At 37.7% G+C, this 15403-nt stretch overlaps 1 protein-coding gene and 1 pseudogene across 1 annotated transcript; one reads left to right on the top strand and one right to left on the bottom strand.

Moving 5' to 3' along the window:
• Window positions 1-5603: 5603 nt before the first annotated feature.
• LOC107796097 (uncharacterized) lies at window positions 5604-9055 on the top strand. The gene is made up of 2 exons (XM_016618829.2): window positions 5604-8343; window positions 8431-9055. Exons 1-2 carry the CDS (start codon window positions 5712-5714, stop codon window positions 8841-8843), a joined length of 3045 nt encoding a protein of 1014 aa, XP_016474315.1. The 5' UTR covers window positions 5604-5711; the 3' UTR covers window positions 8844-9055.
• Window positions 9056-9645: 590 nt separating this feature from the next.
• On the bottom strand, window positions 9646-10798 carry LOC107796098 (F-box protein At3g07870-like; annotated as a pseudogene).
• Between the last annotated feature and the right edge of the window lie 4605 nt (window positions 10799-15403).

Genomic DNA, 15403 nt, shown 5'->3' with positions numbered 1-15403 from the left:
AGGCTCCTATGGATGAATACCCCTCCACGAACCGGCGATAATAACTCGCCAAACCCAGGAAATTCTGGATATATGTAGTTGAAGTAGGTCTAGGCTAGTTCTGGACTACCTCAATCTTCTTAGGATCCAACCTTTATGCCCTATGTCGATACAACATGCCCCAAAAAGGCAACTGAGTCTAACCAAAACTCACACTTTGAAAACTTGGCATATAACTGATTATCTCTCGGAGTCCGAAGTACAATCCGAAGATGATGCTCATACTCCTCTCGACTGCGGGAGTAGATCAAGATATCATCAATGAATACAATCACAAAATAATCCAAATAGGGCTTGAATACCCGGTTCATCAAATCCATAAATGTTGTTGGGGCATTTGTCAACCCAAACGACATAACTAGGAACTCATAAAGCCCATAACGAGTCCGAAAAGTTATCTTAGGGACATCAGATGCCCTAGTCTTCAACTGATGGTAGCCAGACCTCAAATCAATCTTCGAAAACACCTTGGCACCCTGAAGCTGATCAATTAAGTCATCAATCCTCGGCAAAAGATACTTGTTCTTGATAGTGACTTTATTCAACTGCCGATAGTCTATGCACATCCTCACCGACCCATCCTCTTCTTCACAAATTGCGCACCCCAGGGCAAGACAATAGGTCTAATGAATCCCTTGTCAAGCAAATCATGCAACTGCTCCTTCATTTCTTTCAACTCCAGTGGGGCCATACATTATGGTGGAATAAAATGGGCTGAGTGACCGGAGCCTAATCAATACAGAAGTCAATATCTCTGTTGGGTGGCATCCCCGGCAGATATGCAGGAAACACCTCTGGAAACTCACGCACAATAGGTACTGAATCCATGGAAGGAACCTCCGCACTCGAATCACGAACATAGACCAAATATGCTAGACATCCCTTCTCGACCATACGTCGAGCCTTCAGATAGGAAATAACCATGCTGGCATGAGAACTCTGTTGTGGCATGCCGCCGCCCAGCAATCTCGGACAGAACCTCCTGATGTGACCAGTACCTTCACACTCAAAACACCAACCTGTTGATGTGGCTATTGAATCTGACCCGAACGGGCCAGATAACCACGGTGATAGCTCTGAATCAGAGGCATACTGATAAGAGCTAATGGTACACTATAGGTTGGCTGCCTAGAATGAGGTACATAAGGACCATGACTCCCTGAAGCACTGTAAGATGCCTGAAGCGGTGACTGAAATGGCCTGGGAGGATGGCCCCTACCAAAAGTACCTCTGCCTCCAAATGAGGCACCACTGAAACTACCGGAATGACGAGGCCTCTTATCAAACACCGGCCCCCTCTCCTGAGCACGAACCATCTCAATCCGTCTGGCAATATCTACGGCCCTCTGAAAAGTAATATCATCTCCAGTCTCCATGGCCATATGTAGCCTGATAGTGAAAGTGATCTCGTCAATGAATCTCCTCACTCTCTCCCTCTCAACAGAAAGCAAGATAATGCCATGGTAATTTAGGTCCACAAATCGAGTCTCGTACTTGGTAACAGTCATACTACCCTGCTGAAGACACTCAAACTGTTTGCGGTAATCCTCTCCCAGAGTGACAGGGATGAACTTCTCTAGAAATAGATGTGAAAACTGGTCCCAGGTAAGTGCAGAAGAACTAGCTGGTCTAGTCAACATATAATCTCTCCACCATCTCTTGGCAGAACCAATCATCCAAAACACTGCAAAATCGACCCCATTGGTCTCAATTATACCCATGTTCCATAGCACCTCGTGGCAGCAGTCTAGATAATCTTGTGGATCCTCAGAAGTTGCACCACTGAAATGAACAGGAAAGAGCTTGGTAAACTTATCCAACCTCAACAAATCCTCAGAAGACATAGCGGGCCTATCACCGGCCTGTGCCGCAACAACCGGTTGAACCATCCCAACTGGCGGGGCTGTTAGAGTCTGATACTGGGGAGCCGTCTGCTCTGGGGTGTGAGTATCAGGAGTGTATGCTCCTCCCCCAGTCCTAGAGATGGCTAGTGCTATCGGGAATGTACCGGTCTGGGCCACACACTCCATAAGGCCCACCAAACGGACTAGAGTGAATAGATGACAAGTAGGTACAAGTAAGACAAATAAACGGGAATATGACAAGTAAACGGGAAAGCAAACCAAATATACGACAATTAAAGTTTACAAGTAAGACAAGTAACAATTAATCATGGAATCATGGAAGAAACGAGCGCCTCAATAAAAGAGTGAATAGATGACAAGTAGCAAGTTACGGCATAGAAAGCAATTAAGACATGTAACAGTTAAGACATGGAATAAGATAATTAATGAAATATGGGAAAGCATGAAAATAACTATTTTGACGGCATATATACACTCGTCACCTTGCATATACGCCACTACACATGTAATTCACATAGCACATAGCTCAAGGGTTCCTAATTCTCTCAAACCAAGGTTAGACCCAACACTTACCTCACACTACAAGCAAATCAAAGCTCAACCGGGGCCTTTCCTCTAAAATCTGCCTCCACATCAATCGAATCTAAACCAAAATTGACTCAATAACATCAAACAATGCTAGGGAAATTAATTATAATACATAAAGTTAAGATCTTTACACTTTTTCAAAAAGTCAACAAAAGTCAACCTGGGCCTGCTTGGTCAAAACTTGAGATTCGGATCGAAACCTAATTACCTATTCACCCACGAGCCCGATTATGGGATTAGTTTCGAAGTCCGACCTCAATTTGATATCTAAATCTCAATTTTACAACCCTCCCCCCCCCTCCCAATTCTTCCCAAATCCCTAATTTTCAACCAAGAGCATAGATTAAGGTTAGAAATTAATGGATGTTGATGGAAATGGAAGAAAATGAGTTAAAGTACACTAACCTATGAGATGAAATTTCTCTTCAAAGTCACCTTTAGGTCGAGCTCTAATGAGAATATAGTGAAAAATGGGTGAAATCCCGATTTTTGGAAGTTTAAATGATCGGGCATCAGGTGTTCATCGCGTTCGCGAAGAGCACTGCCCAGTTGGCCTACGTGTTCGCGAAGGCTTCTCCCCCCAGGCGTTCGCATTCGTAAGAGGCTGTCCATGTTAGCGAAGGGCAACCCCCCAAAGCTTCGTGTTCGCATCCCAACCATAGCGTTTGCGATGAAGGAATTCCGCCCTTGTCCCAGTTCCCCTTCGCGATCGCGAAGCACATGACACCAGATATCAGCAGTAGCTCAAAACCAACAATTCTTTCTAAGTTCAAATGGTCTGTATCATATCTGAAACTCACCCGAGCCCCTTGGGATCCAAACCAAACATGCACACAAGTGTAATAACATCATACAAACGCGCTTGCGCGATCAAAATACCAAAATAACACCTAGAACTACGAATCGGACACCAAAACGAATGAAATTTTCAATGAAACTTAAAAACTTTTAATTTTTCAACCAGACGTCTGAATCACGTCAAATCAACTCTATTTTGCACCAAAATTTATAGATACGTCATAAATACTAAAATGAACTTATACCAAGTTACGAAAGAAATCCGAACCTGGTAACAACAAGGTCAACCTACGGTCAAACTTATGAATTCTTTAAACCTTTAAATTGCTAGTTTTTAACAAATTACGTTAAATTAAGTTAGGGACTTCCAAATTCGATTCCAGATATAAGTCCAAGTCCCAAATCACAATACGGACCCACCGGGACCTTCAAAATACTTATCCGGGTTCGTTTACACAGAATGTTGACTGTAGTTAACTCAAATAAATTTTAAGGCAAAATTTCATATTTTTATCAATTTTTCACATAAAAATTTTCTGGAAAAAAAAATGCGGACTGCACACGCAAATCAAGAAAGGCTAAATGAAGTTATTCGAGGTCTTAGAATATATAAATGAAGGATAAAACTATAAATGACCTATCGAGTTATCACACTTAGGGGTACTTATCGGGCGGATAATTACACTTAACGGTTCGACTTAACGGTTATCGAATTATAAATATAGTAATTCGCTAGCCATCCAATAAGACAACGAGAGGATTGGTATCATATTAACAATTATCGGACGGTTATCGGGCGGTCTATCGGCTAAACCAAATAAAAAAAATTGAACAATCATTCAATCAATACCACATAGTTTCAAATCAATACCAAATTTTTAATACCATCTACGATCTAACCAAACGGTGTTTTTAAATTGGAGAGTCTTCAAGACTACTCATACTGTCATACACGTATTAACCAAATTTTTAATACCATCAAAACTACTCATACAAGCATACACGTATTAATCATTGAGATTTCGATTTTTCGACTTCTCAGTTCTCAGTTCTCAGTTCAAGAGAGAGATAAGATTGACGACTTTTTTGTCTCTAGTGGCTGCAGACAATTGAGAATTAGAAAATACAAATTGGGGATTTAGCCATAGGGGTAAAACTGTATATATAAAAATTCTTAACGGGTTAATAGTTTGCCCGATAAGAAAATTGAGTAATCCGTCCCCAAACCATTAAGCCGTTAATTATAAAATATCAATCTGTTCACTATCCATTACCCCGATAATCCGATACCAATAAGCCAATAAGTCATCAGTTCGATTCGATTAACGATTTCGATTCGGTTTTGAACACCCCTAATCACACTTTTCCTTCTTCACAAATCACTAATCACCTTTCACTAGTAAAAGCATTACATTTTATATCATTTACTCCCTTCTTTTACTTTTAGTCGTCCATTTTTTATGTGTACTTCCTTTAAGAAAAAATAAATAAAATATGTATTTTATAGTTTTACTCATAATAATGATAACATTTTAAAAAATCTTGAGAAATAATTTATGGAATGAGTAGTTAATAATAAGGGTAAAATAAAAAAAAATATCTTTTTCTTGATTTGCTAGATGGACAAGTAAAAATAAAAATATATTTTTAATATAGTGGGTAAGTAAAAGTGAAAGACTAGAGTAAGTTTCAATGAAAAAAAAAAAGATAGTATTAAAAAAGTACTCTTTGGTCTAAAATAAGGAAAAAACTAAAACTACAATTTGATTAAACTATGCACCTCACAACTTACAACCAGACCACAGCACTGACAGAAACTGAAAGAGCAGTGATATATTAGTAGTAAATTTTATCGACATAGATTAAAAATAACGACTGACTGTCATTCAGAATGGTTTGACCTTTGAACAATTATGAGACAAAGTACAAAACAACCAAAACAAGTTAGTATTATGTTTTTCATAAATAGGTAAAATAATCACTGAAAACACATTCCTTCCCATGTTTTAATGTCGGTTCCATTCTCAATAACTCCAAAACCTTTACAGTCATTAGCTACAAATCCATAGCTGGTTCAGATCCCATTTCCCAAGGCCTCACGAACTCCCCAATTTAATTTACTTTATTTAATTACTATTCCCCCTTCATTAGTGTCTAATCATTACTATCTTACTCTCTAACCCCACCCCTTACCCCTCAAAAATGAAATAAGAGAAAAGAAACATGCATACAGATAGATATGGGTCCCATTTTTAGTTAATCATGATAACTAACTGATTAACACTACTTCTTATGAAATAGTATAAGCTATTTTGGTCACTTTCATACTAGTTTGTTCTCAAGAACCTAAAAAGAATGTTGTACAACTGAATTAACAGAGAGCAACCAAAGAGAGAAGAAAAATTGTGAAAAGAGCAAACCATGAAAAATCATCTCTTTTTCTTGTTATTTTTCATTGGTTTTTTCTTTGTTTCATCAAATGGGGATGAAATTTCTACATTGTTAGCACTAAAGTCCAGTCTTGTTGATCCAATGGATCACCTCAAAGACTGGAATTTGCCAAACAATGGAAACTCAAGTTCAAGTTCTGTTCATTGTAAATGGACTGGTGTCTTGTGCAACTCCAAAGGTTTTGTAGATAATCTTGATTTGTCAAACAAGAATCTCAGTGGCAGAGTTTCTGATCAAATTCAAGGGCTAAAGAGTTTATCTTCACTAAATCTTTGTTGCAATGATTTCTCCACTGCATTGCCAAAGTCATTGGCCAATCTGACTTCTTTAAAGAGCATTGATGTTAGCCAAAATAACTTTGTTGGCGAGTTCCCATCAGGTCTTGGAATGGCTTCTGGTTTGAAATATCTCAATGCTTCTAGCAATAACTTTGAGGGGTTTCTCCCTGAGGATCTTGGCAATGCTATATTGATCGAAATCATGGATTTTCGAGGGAGTTTTTTCGAAGGTTCAATCCCTGTATCATTCAAGAATCTTCAGAGTTTGAAGTGTCTTGGACTATCAGGGAATAATCTTACCGGAGAGATCCCTCGGGAGCTCGGTGAATTGAAAGCTGTAGAGACTATAATTCTTGGATACAATCAGTTTGAAGGTTCAATTCCAGCTGAGTTTGGTAATCTAAGTAGCCTTCAGTATCTTGACTTGGCTGTTGGCAGTTTAAGCGGTCAAATACCAGCTGAATTAGGCAAGTTGAAGAATCTGACCACTGTGTATTTGTATCAGAACAGTTTTGAAGGGAAGATTCCAGCTGAAGTTGGAAATATTACATCTTTAGTTTACTTGGATCTTTCTGATAACAACATTTCAGGGGAGATTCCGAATGAGTTAGCAGGTTTGAAGAATTTGCAGCTGCTCAATCTCATGTGTAATAACTTAAGTGGTCCTATTCCAACAAAGCTTGGTGAGTTAGAAAATCTTGAGATACTTGAACTATGGCAAAATTCTTTAAATGGTTCTTTGCCTATGAATCTTGGGAAAAAATCTCCCTTGCAATGGTTAGATGTTTCTTCTAATTTCTTGACAGGTGAGATCCCTCTTGGTTTGTGTGATTCTGGCAATCTAACAAAGCTCATTCTCTTTAACAATTCTTTCTCTGGACCAATCCCATTAGGCCTCTCTAATTGTTCTTCACTCGTCCGAGTTAGAATCCAAAATAATCTTCTTTCAGGTGTAATCCCAATTGGATTTGGAACTCTTCCTAAGCTTCAAAGATTGGAATTGGCTAATAACAATCTCACTGGTGAAATTCCTGAGGATTTCACTTTGTCTTCTACACTTTCTTTTATCGATGTCTCCTCGAACCACCTTGAATCATCTTTGCCATCTAGTATTTTGTCTATTCCTAGCCTGCAAACGTTTGCAGTCTCGAATAACAATCTTAAAGGCAACATTCCTGACCAATTCCAAGATTGTCCATCCCTTTCGTCGCTTGATCTTTCGAGCAACCATTTCACGGGGAAAGTTCCTCAGAGTATTGCTTCATGTGAAAGGCTTGTGAATCTTAATCTTAGCAACAATCAATTCAGTGGTGAAATCCCAACTCACATTGCCACATTGCCAACTTTATCTATTCTTGATTTATCGAACAACTCCCTAGTTGGAAAAATACCAATGGACTTTGGTAGCTCCCCAGCTCTAGAAATGCTTAATCTGTCCTACAATAAACTTGAGGGTCCAGTTCCAAGCAATGGGATATTAATGACCATTAATCCCAATGATCTAATAGGCAATGCTGGACTTTGTGGTGGCATCCTTCCACCATGTTCTCAAAATCTCATCACCACTTCAAACGTGAGGAAGACTCGTGTAAATCACATAATCGTGGGATTTATTGTTGGGATCTCGGTTATCATAGCTGTTGGGATCATGGTTCTAGCAGGGAGATCAATGTATAACAGATGGTACTTGTGCAACAGCTTCTTCAAAGATTTTCGGTTCAACAAGAACAATTCAGAATGGCCTTGGAGGCTTGTAGCATTCCAGAGGCTTAACTTCACAAGTATTGATATTCTTGCTTGCCTAAAGGAGTCAAATGTGATAGGAATTGGTGGCAATGGAATTGTCTACAAGGCTGAGATTCAGAGGCCACATTCTGTTGTAGCAGTTAAAAAGTTATGGAGAACAAATGGGGACATTGAAGCAGGAGAAGAACTCTTTGCAGAGGTAGATCTTTTAGGGAAGCTTCGTCACAGGAACATCGTTAGGCTATTAGGCTATCTTCACAATGAGACTGATGTCATGATGTTATCTGAATACATGCCTAATGGAAATCTTGGAGCTGCTTTACATGGGAAACAAGCTGCAAAAATGCTCGTGGATTGGTTGTCGAGATACAACATTGCTCTTGGTGTTGCTCATGGCCTCGCTTACCTTCACCATGATTGCCATCCACCAGTCATACATCGGGATGTCAAGTCAAGCAACATTCTTCTTGATTCAGATTTTGAGGCAAGAATTGCAGATTTTGGCTTGGCAAGAATGATGCTTCATAAGAATGAGACTGTCTCTATGGTAGCAGGATCATATGGCTATATAGCACCAGGTAAATTTTTTTCTTGAACCTTAAATGATTTCATTTCATATCCATATAGTTTAAGAAATTCATTTGTTCTCTCTTTTGTTTTGGCAGAATATGGATACACATTGAAGGTTGACGAGAAAAGCGACATATACAGTTACGGGGTAGTGCTTTTGGAGCTTCTGACTGGGAAAATGCCATTAGACTCTTCTTTCGGCGAGTCCATTGACATTGTAGAATGGGTTAGAAGGAAAGTGAACAACAAGGCATCAGAGGAAACATTAGATCATGATGTAGCTGGACAATGTAAACATATTCAAGAAGAGATGCTTCTTGTCCTAAAGATTGCACTTCTTTGCACAGCAAAGCTTCCTAAAGAAAGGCCATCAATGAGAGACATTATAACTATGCTTGGAGAGGCAAAACCAAGAAGGAAAAGCATTTGCCAAAATTGGGGTTATACTAGTAGTGCTAACAAAGATAAGTTAATCTTTGCACATTCACCAGTTGTAGGCCTTCTATAAGTACCAAAAACCTTTTTTCTTATCTCTTTTCCTCTTCAATATCTAGTATATCTTCATGTTCAAGAGTCAAAATGTAAAGAGTTTCTTTGATTCCTTTTCTTCTTTCCATTTTCTGTAATCGATATAAGAGAAGAGGAAATTGTATGAATCCAACCCAATATTTTCTCTAGCCTAATGATTTCTCATTTGCCAATAACATACCATTCATATAAGATACTGTCTTTTTTTTTTTGGTCTTGATATATGATATTGTCAATTCCTTAAACGAATATGAACGTTGTAGTTAACTACGACCATTAACTGGCTACACCATAATAATTCCATGCAATTATTATGTAGAAACATGCTTCTTTCTATTTTCTCCTAATACATAGAACAAGCATATGGGAATTGATGGTCTTAGTAGAAACTTCAGCACCATTATTCAAGAAAAGAAGTAATACTGAAACTAGTATCTCACCAAATACCAGAAAATTGACTAGTGTCTCTAAACTATAAGTGGGGGTTAGCTATATGAATCATCATCGTCCATATCGCTCCATTTAAGCTCACACATCAGTTTACCAATGTGCCTAAAATTGTAAGTCATTACCAAGTACACAGATGCAAGATGGAATGGATAAAAGCAATGCAGTTTTAGAGACTTTTTAATGTAAGTAACTACGAATGTGAAAAATGGACGACGTATACGAAAATAGGCAGAGAGTTGTTGTTCTACTAGAATTCAAAAGTTTAAAGTAAATTATGCCAGAAACACAGAAGCAAAACATCATATCCAGGAGGAAGTAAAACAAAACAAATACTAAACTATCTTAGCCTTTGGATAAACATTTGAGACTTGAAAATTGTCCCCCATGACAGTCTTGAGTGAGTAAAAACTTGGAACGTATTTAGTCACTGCAATGACACTACAGTAAACATTGACCTTCCTAAACTTAATCTCCTTTGGGCTGTAAGAAACTAGTCGAGTGCCATGTTCGCTTCGCATCAAGATTTCTCCATCTTTCCAAATTATGATTGGTATAAATGTACCCTGACGTATATCAGGCAGAATGCAATCCATCAAAATGCGATCTTTAGTCCATGATTCAGCTATTCCATACTCTTTCATCCACCATATATCGACATGTTGACTATAGCTATTATCGGACAAACACAGACACAGACAATTACCCAACTCGACTAGCCTCAAGCAAGAGGATGGAGCTTCTAGGCCAGGTGGAGGTGGCACAGACTTCACTTCTTCTGTCCCAATATTAAAGGAGTAAATGCAGGCGCTGGCACTTTTTTTGTGATTTTCACTATCCATCCAATGAAGAGAACCATTGACATTAACATTGGTAAGTGATCCCCGTCCATTTCTTATCAACTCCAAGAGTATAAACCTCCAATTCATATAGTTATGGACGATCCCATACTGATCTCACTACTTTATACTGTCCAGAGGCCTCACTAAAGCAAAATCCCCACGCAACATGACATACACTTTTATCGGAGTATTTAAGCTTGAAACACTCGCCAAAACGAGGATTGCAAATGTAAACCAAATGATTTCCACTATACATACCACCATTCAGCAAACAAATGAACCCATTGCACGAACCAATTATTTCCAACTTTGGTTTACTAGCACGATTAATTGTTCTCGATTCTAGTGGAGGGAGGTGAAACTTTGGGCTCAACAACATGGGTCTATTTAACGGGGAAGAATAATAATCATAATCTGCTTTGAGTTCAAGAAGTGAAACGAAAGAGTGATCAACCGAGAGCAAAATGCAGGGAAAATTAAGTGATCTTGACGTGTGATATATGTTAACAAATGAAGGATCAGAAGTTAAAAGATTATACCAGAGTTTGCAAACAATCTTACAGAAGAAAATGGACTTAATTGGCAATCTTGAAAGAATTTCAACCATAATCACCCTTGGTAGGTCCATAATTGTGACTTCATACATTTTTCTAAAAGCTATTATAATTATCACTTCCTTCTCTGGTTTCTTTACATAATATACATTAATACATACATCATCATATATCTATCAGTCAATAGACATTTAGTCACACTTGAATTCTAACATGTCTAACAGCAGCAACATATGATAAGGGATAATATCCCTTAAAGTAAGGGTTTATTAAGGTAACGTATCTTTAATGACATATTTTGATTTGTTTCTTATCTAATCAACAACTAATTCCTCAAACACACGGCTGAGTTTTTGACTAAAAACATCCCTCAACTATGGCTCAAACCTAAGGTACATCCTTATGTTACTAGATTGAACAAAAAATATCCCTTAACTATTTCAGAAGTTTCAACAACCATCCTTGCATTTAGTTTCCGTCAAGAAACTAACAGCATAAACCAATTCCTTCAGTTATTGTACTGTTCTATATACTTCAGACATGGGTTTTGTTATACCATGTGCGTCTCAAGGTGACGTAATGAATATGAGACTTGTTAATCATGACTTAAATAATTTTAAAGTCATAATATGGCTATATATGATGTTTGGATAGAAATATGAAGTTTGGGAAAAATCAGATTAAAGTTGCGGAAACCAACTAAAAATTTATCTTGTAACAAAGCGTTTTGAGAAATAAATTTCGTATGATATATGAGGTCTTTTTGGGACATATTATATACCAAATTAAAGATCTTGAAATTTTGTTTCCAACGCTCTTAACCGTTTATTTATACGATACCCGGATAAAAAGTTATAAGCGTTGGAAGAAGGGCCAATCATAGGGTGCCAAGTAGCACCTTTTTGACTTTTAAAAAAAATGGGATATTTATATCCCATCTAGTATCTTTCTCCATTTTTCCAGAGAACACACCCAAATAACACCCCTAACTTTACTCTTAAGTTCTCTGCAAGAGCTTCAAACAAGATTATCATCCCGGGCACGGAATCAAGAAGCGTTAACATTAAAACGATCCATATGACGTAAGTATCGCTATATCGCCTCTCTTTTTCTTTGTAGTTTGAGTTTTGGAAGGTATTTTATAGTTAATAAAATGTGTACTTTCTGTATTTAAGTGTTTAAATATCAAGGAATGTTGATAAATTCATTTTCTAATAGTTAGAACTCATGGGACGGTGATCGAAAGTCATGAGTTCAAGTTATTTGACTTGTAGTGGACTGTTTTGTGGGTTTGTCGTGTTGCCTTTGGGCTGTATATGTTTCTACTATTTAATGAAGTTTTGGAAGATGGATGGTGTGGAGAAACACCACATAATGATGGAATGGTGGGCTGGTTGTTCGTCGTTACATTTTTTTTAGTTGTTTGACACTACTTTGGTTGTCGTTTTATGTATGAAGTGATTAGGGTGTGTGGGTTATTTTGTGGTATATTATGATAGAGATAAGGTTGAAAAATGATGCTTACATGTTGTTATTGTTGTGTTCTTGTTATTGTTGGTATATGGTATTGGAGGAGGGCCTAGTTACAGGGGAGATGCTGCCCAAATTTACGTAAACGAGCTACTAGTTTAAGTTGCGGACTTAGCCTTTACTCAGCACTAATTTTGAATCTCCTTATGATATGGTAGATTGGGTTGGGTTGTTTGAAGAATTTCTTGGAAGGTATTAAGGACTCAACGGAGTTAAGGTATATTAAGGCAATCCCTTCTTTCCTTTTGGCATGATCCGTACGATACAAACGAAACGAGCAAATACGCAACTTTCATAAATGACTCTATTCATAGAAATACTAGGGATGTCTATATTCTTGATTCCCTATGTGTCTTATTATTCTATTATCTGTTCATGGGTCTCAGAAAAATACGCAAGTTGATAAAGTTTATTTCATGATATTAATCAAAGGCATAGTGATCTTATGACATATTGAGAAATCTTATTAACGTACTTCTTATGAATTTCATTCATGTATATATGTACATTGAACCATGACCATATGGAGTTATATATACGTATATTATATGTATATAGGATATGGAAAAAGGTTATGGTGTTATATACACACCACCACCTGATCAGCTGGTATACATTGATGATTTTACCCACAGTGGTTGAGATGATATGATGGGATGCCCTCAGAGGCTTGATGATGTTATGTATGCATATACCAATGCATGGTATGGCATTTATATGCACATGCATGATATTATAAATTTTCATGATTCACGGAGCTATTCATAATTACATGTTGAGAGTTTTTTACTCCATGTTTCTTTCATGTCTTTTATATACTACTGTCATGCCTTACATACTCGGTACTTTATTTGTACTGACATCCCTTTTGCCTGGGGATGCTGCGTTTCATGCCCGCAGATCCCGATAGACAGGTTGAGAGTTCTCCAAGTAGGCTATCAGCTCAGCGGAAGATGTTGGTGCGCTCTATTTGCTCCGAAGTTGCTTATTTAGTCAGTATGATTCGGACGTGTATTGTTTAGGATGGCGGGGCCCTGTCCCGACCTTTATGGTATTTATCTACTCTTAAAGGCTTGTATACATATGCCATATACGTAAAAGATTGTATGCCCTTGTCGGCCTACATTTAGTGTACGAGTGATCATTTTGGTCTTATAGGCCCAAGTTGGTATTACATGTTTTATTCTAGTTATCATACGACAGCCTTTCCATCTCATTTACCCATGATAGCATGATACAAAAAGATACATTATGTTGATATTCGGTTAAGTAAGGTACCGGGTGCCCGTCGTGGCCCATCAGTTTGGGTCGTGATAGAAGTGGTATCAGAGTAGTTTTATCCTAGGGAGTCTACAAGTTGTGTCTAGTAGAGTCTTATTTATGGGTGTGTTGTGCACCACACTTATAAGCAGGAGGCTACAGGGCATTTAGGACTGTCACTCTTTCTTCTTACTCTAGATCGTGTGGTAGAGCTCAGCTGTAAGAAATTCAAATTCCTAAATTCTATTTTATTCGTTATACAACGATATCTACATCCAAAAAGACAGTTGGTAAGCGATTGAATGTGGCTGTGGAAGAGTTGAGTTAGAGGAACTCGATTTTGCGTCATACTTATGATGAGTAAATGTAAGGCCTTCAGTAGATATGTGTGTACTACGACGTGTGAGCCTCTTGATAAAGAGCCCTAAGGCATAAATATTTATCTACTCCCTATGTAAAAAAAAACAACGAGAGAATCAGACGGTAGATACAAGTTTCAACAAGTAAAAGAAGCTAGGTGAAGAAGGATACGAGGTATCCAGTTAGTGAAGATTATCTGTATTTACAATTCAGGCAGAGAAATATAAGCATTATGAGTTACTTTCAACAATAACAAAGATATATTCATTTGACAACACCCATTTCAGTTATGCCCCGTGGGAGTTAACAGACATAATTTAAGAGAAGGATGCGATATCAGCATCCAGCTGGGGTTAGAGTAACCCAAAATTGTGGATAGATTGTTATCATTAGCTCACATTTCCGAGGGATATTGCAAACGTGGTAATGGTTCTCCTTGTGAGACACCCAGATGGTGCACTCTAGAATATACAATCAGATATAAATACTAGAATGTTCAGAAATTTCAGAAGATTGGTATTGGAATCCTAGAAGGGATAAATATTTACCTTTGTATGGATCTCGTCCCTAGTAAAGAGAGAGTGTTAGGCGACTCGAAGAGCCAGTGAGTTGAATCAAGGGGGGCTAAAAGTGAAAGAATATTTTGAAGAAGTTTTCATAATAAGGTGATATACAGAAATATTAGCAAGAGAATAAGAAAAAAGTAAATGACGCATTATGAGTAAGATGTGATAAATGGATGATAACGGTAAATCAAAATATGACGGGACTACAAATTCTATAGTTAAGTGAAGGAAAAGACAAGAAGTTACATGCCTTTAGACAATAAAAGAGTATAAGTCATAAAGTCATGTCCCCATTTCGAGAAATGAATTGGTGACTCATACGTGATTACCAGAAGGAAAAGTTAGACCCCCGGAGTAATAGAAATTAGTATAGGCTAGTGAATAAGATAAACTAAACATGAAATTCGGGACCGAAGGATTTGATAATAGTTGACATCATGAGAATTTCAGAGATCGCGTTCCGGGCGATAATTGAATGGACAACAGAAAAATAACTTTTAAAGGTCATTAAGGAAGACGTTTCCCTAAAACAAGCGATGTGAGCAGAGTTAAGCTTAAGGGACTAAGTGTGCCAGTTACACTAGGTGTCACCTTTGTGTGTAAGAAATTAAATTATCCCTGGTACATAAGGGTTACCGCAAGGCAAGTAAGAGTTCGTGAAGATATGAAAAGATGCCAAATATGAAGAGGTAAAACATTTATAGGTAAATCTTCATAGCAATAAATGTTAGTACTCCCCTAAAGAGGGGAAGATGGTGTGATATGGTATTAAGTCGGAGTTATGTGGTTAAGGTAACTATGGAATAGTAAAGGAAGAATATGGTATAAAGGTGAAAGGAATGAGATTGTATTTATTCAGATCCTACGGATATGATACGATTCCAGAATATTATGTAAGCATGACGATGAGGATAGGCAGTAAGGGTTCCATCACTAGATGTTATTGATAAATAAGTGCAAATGAACACTGGATACATAAGG

This window comes from Nicotiana tabacum, chromosome 13 (assembly GCF_000715075.1).
Source record: "Nicotiana tabacum cultivar K326 chromosome 13, ASM71507v2, whole genome shotgun sequence".
Lineage (NCBI taxonomy): Eukaryota > Viridiplantae > Streptophyta > Magnoliopsida > Solanales > Solanaceae > Nicotiana > Nicotiana tabacum.
Note: the sequence above shows the minus strand (reverse complement) of the source record. Positions and strands in the feature narration are given on the sequence as shown.

Coding starts and splice junctions, on each gene's coding strand:
- LOC107796097 (XM_016618829.2), top strand. CDS start 5,712: ATGAAAAATCATCTCTTTTTCTTGTTATTTTTCATTGGTTTTTTCTTT. Junction 8,344..8,430: donor ATATGGCTATATAGCACCAG/GTAAATTTTTTT, acceptor TTGTTTTGGCAG/AATATGGATACACATTGAAG.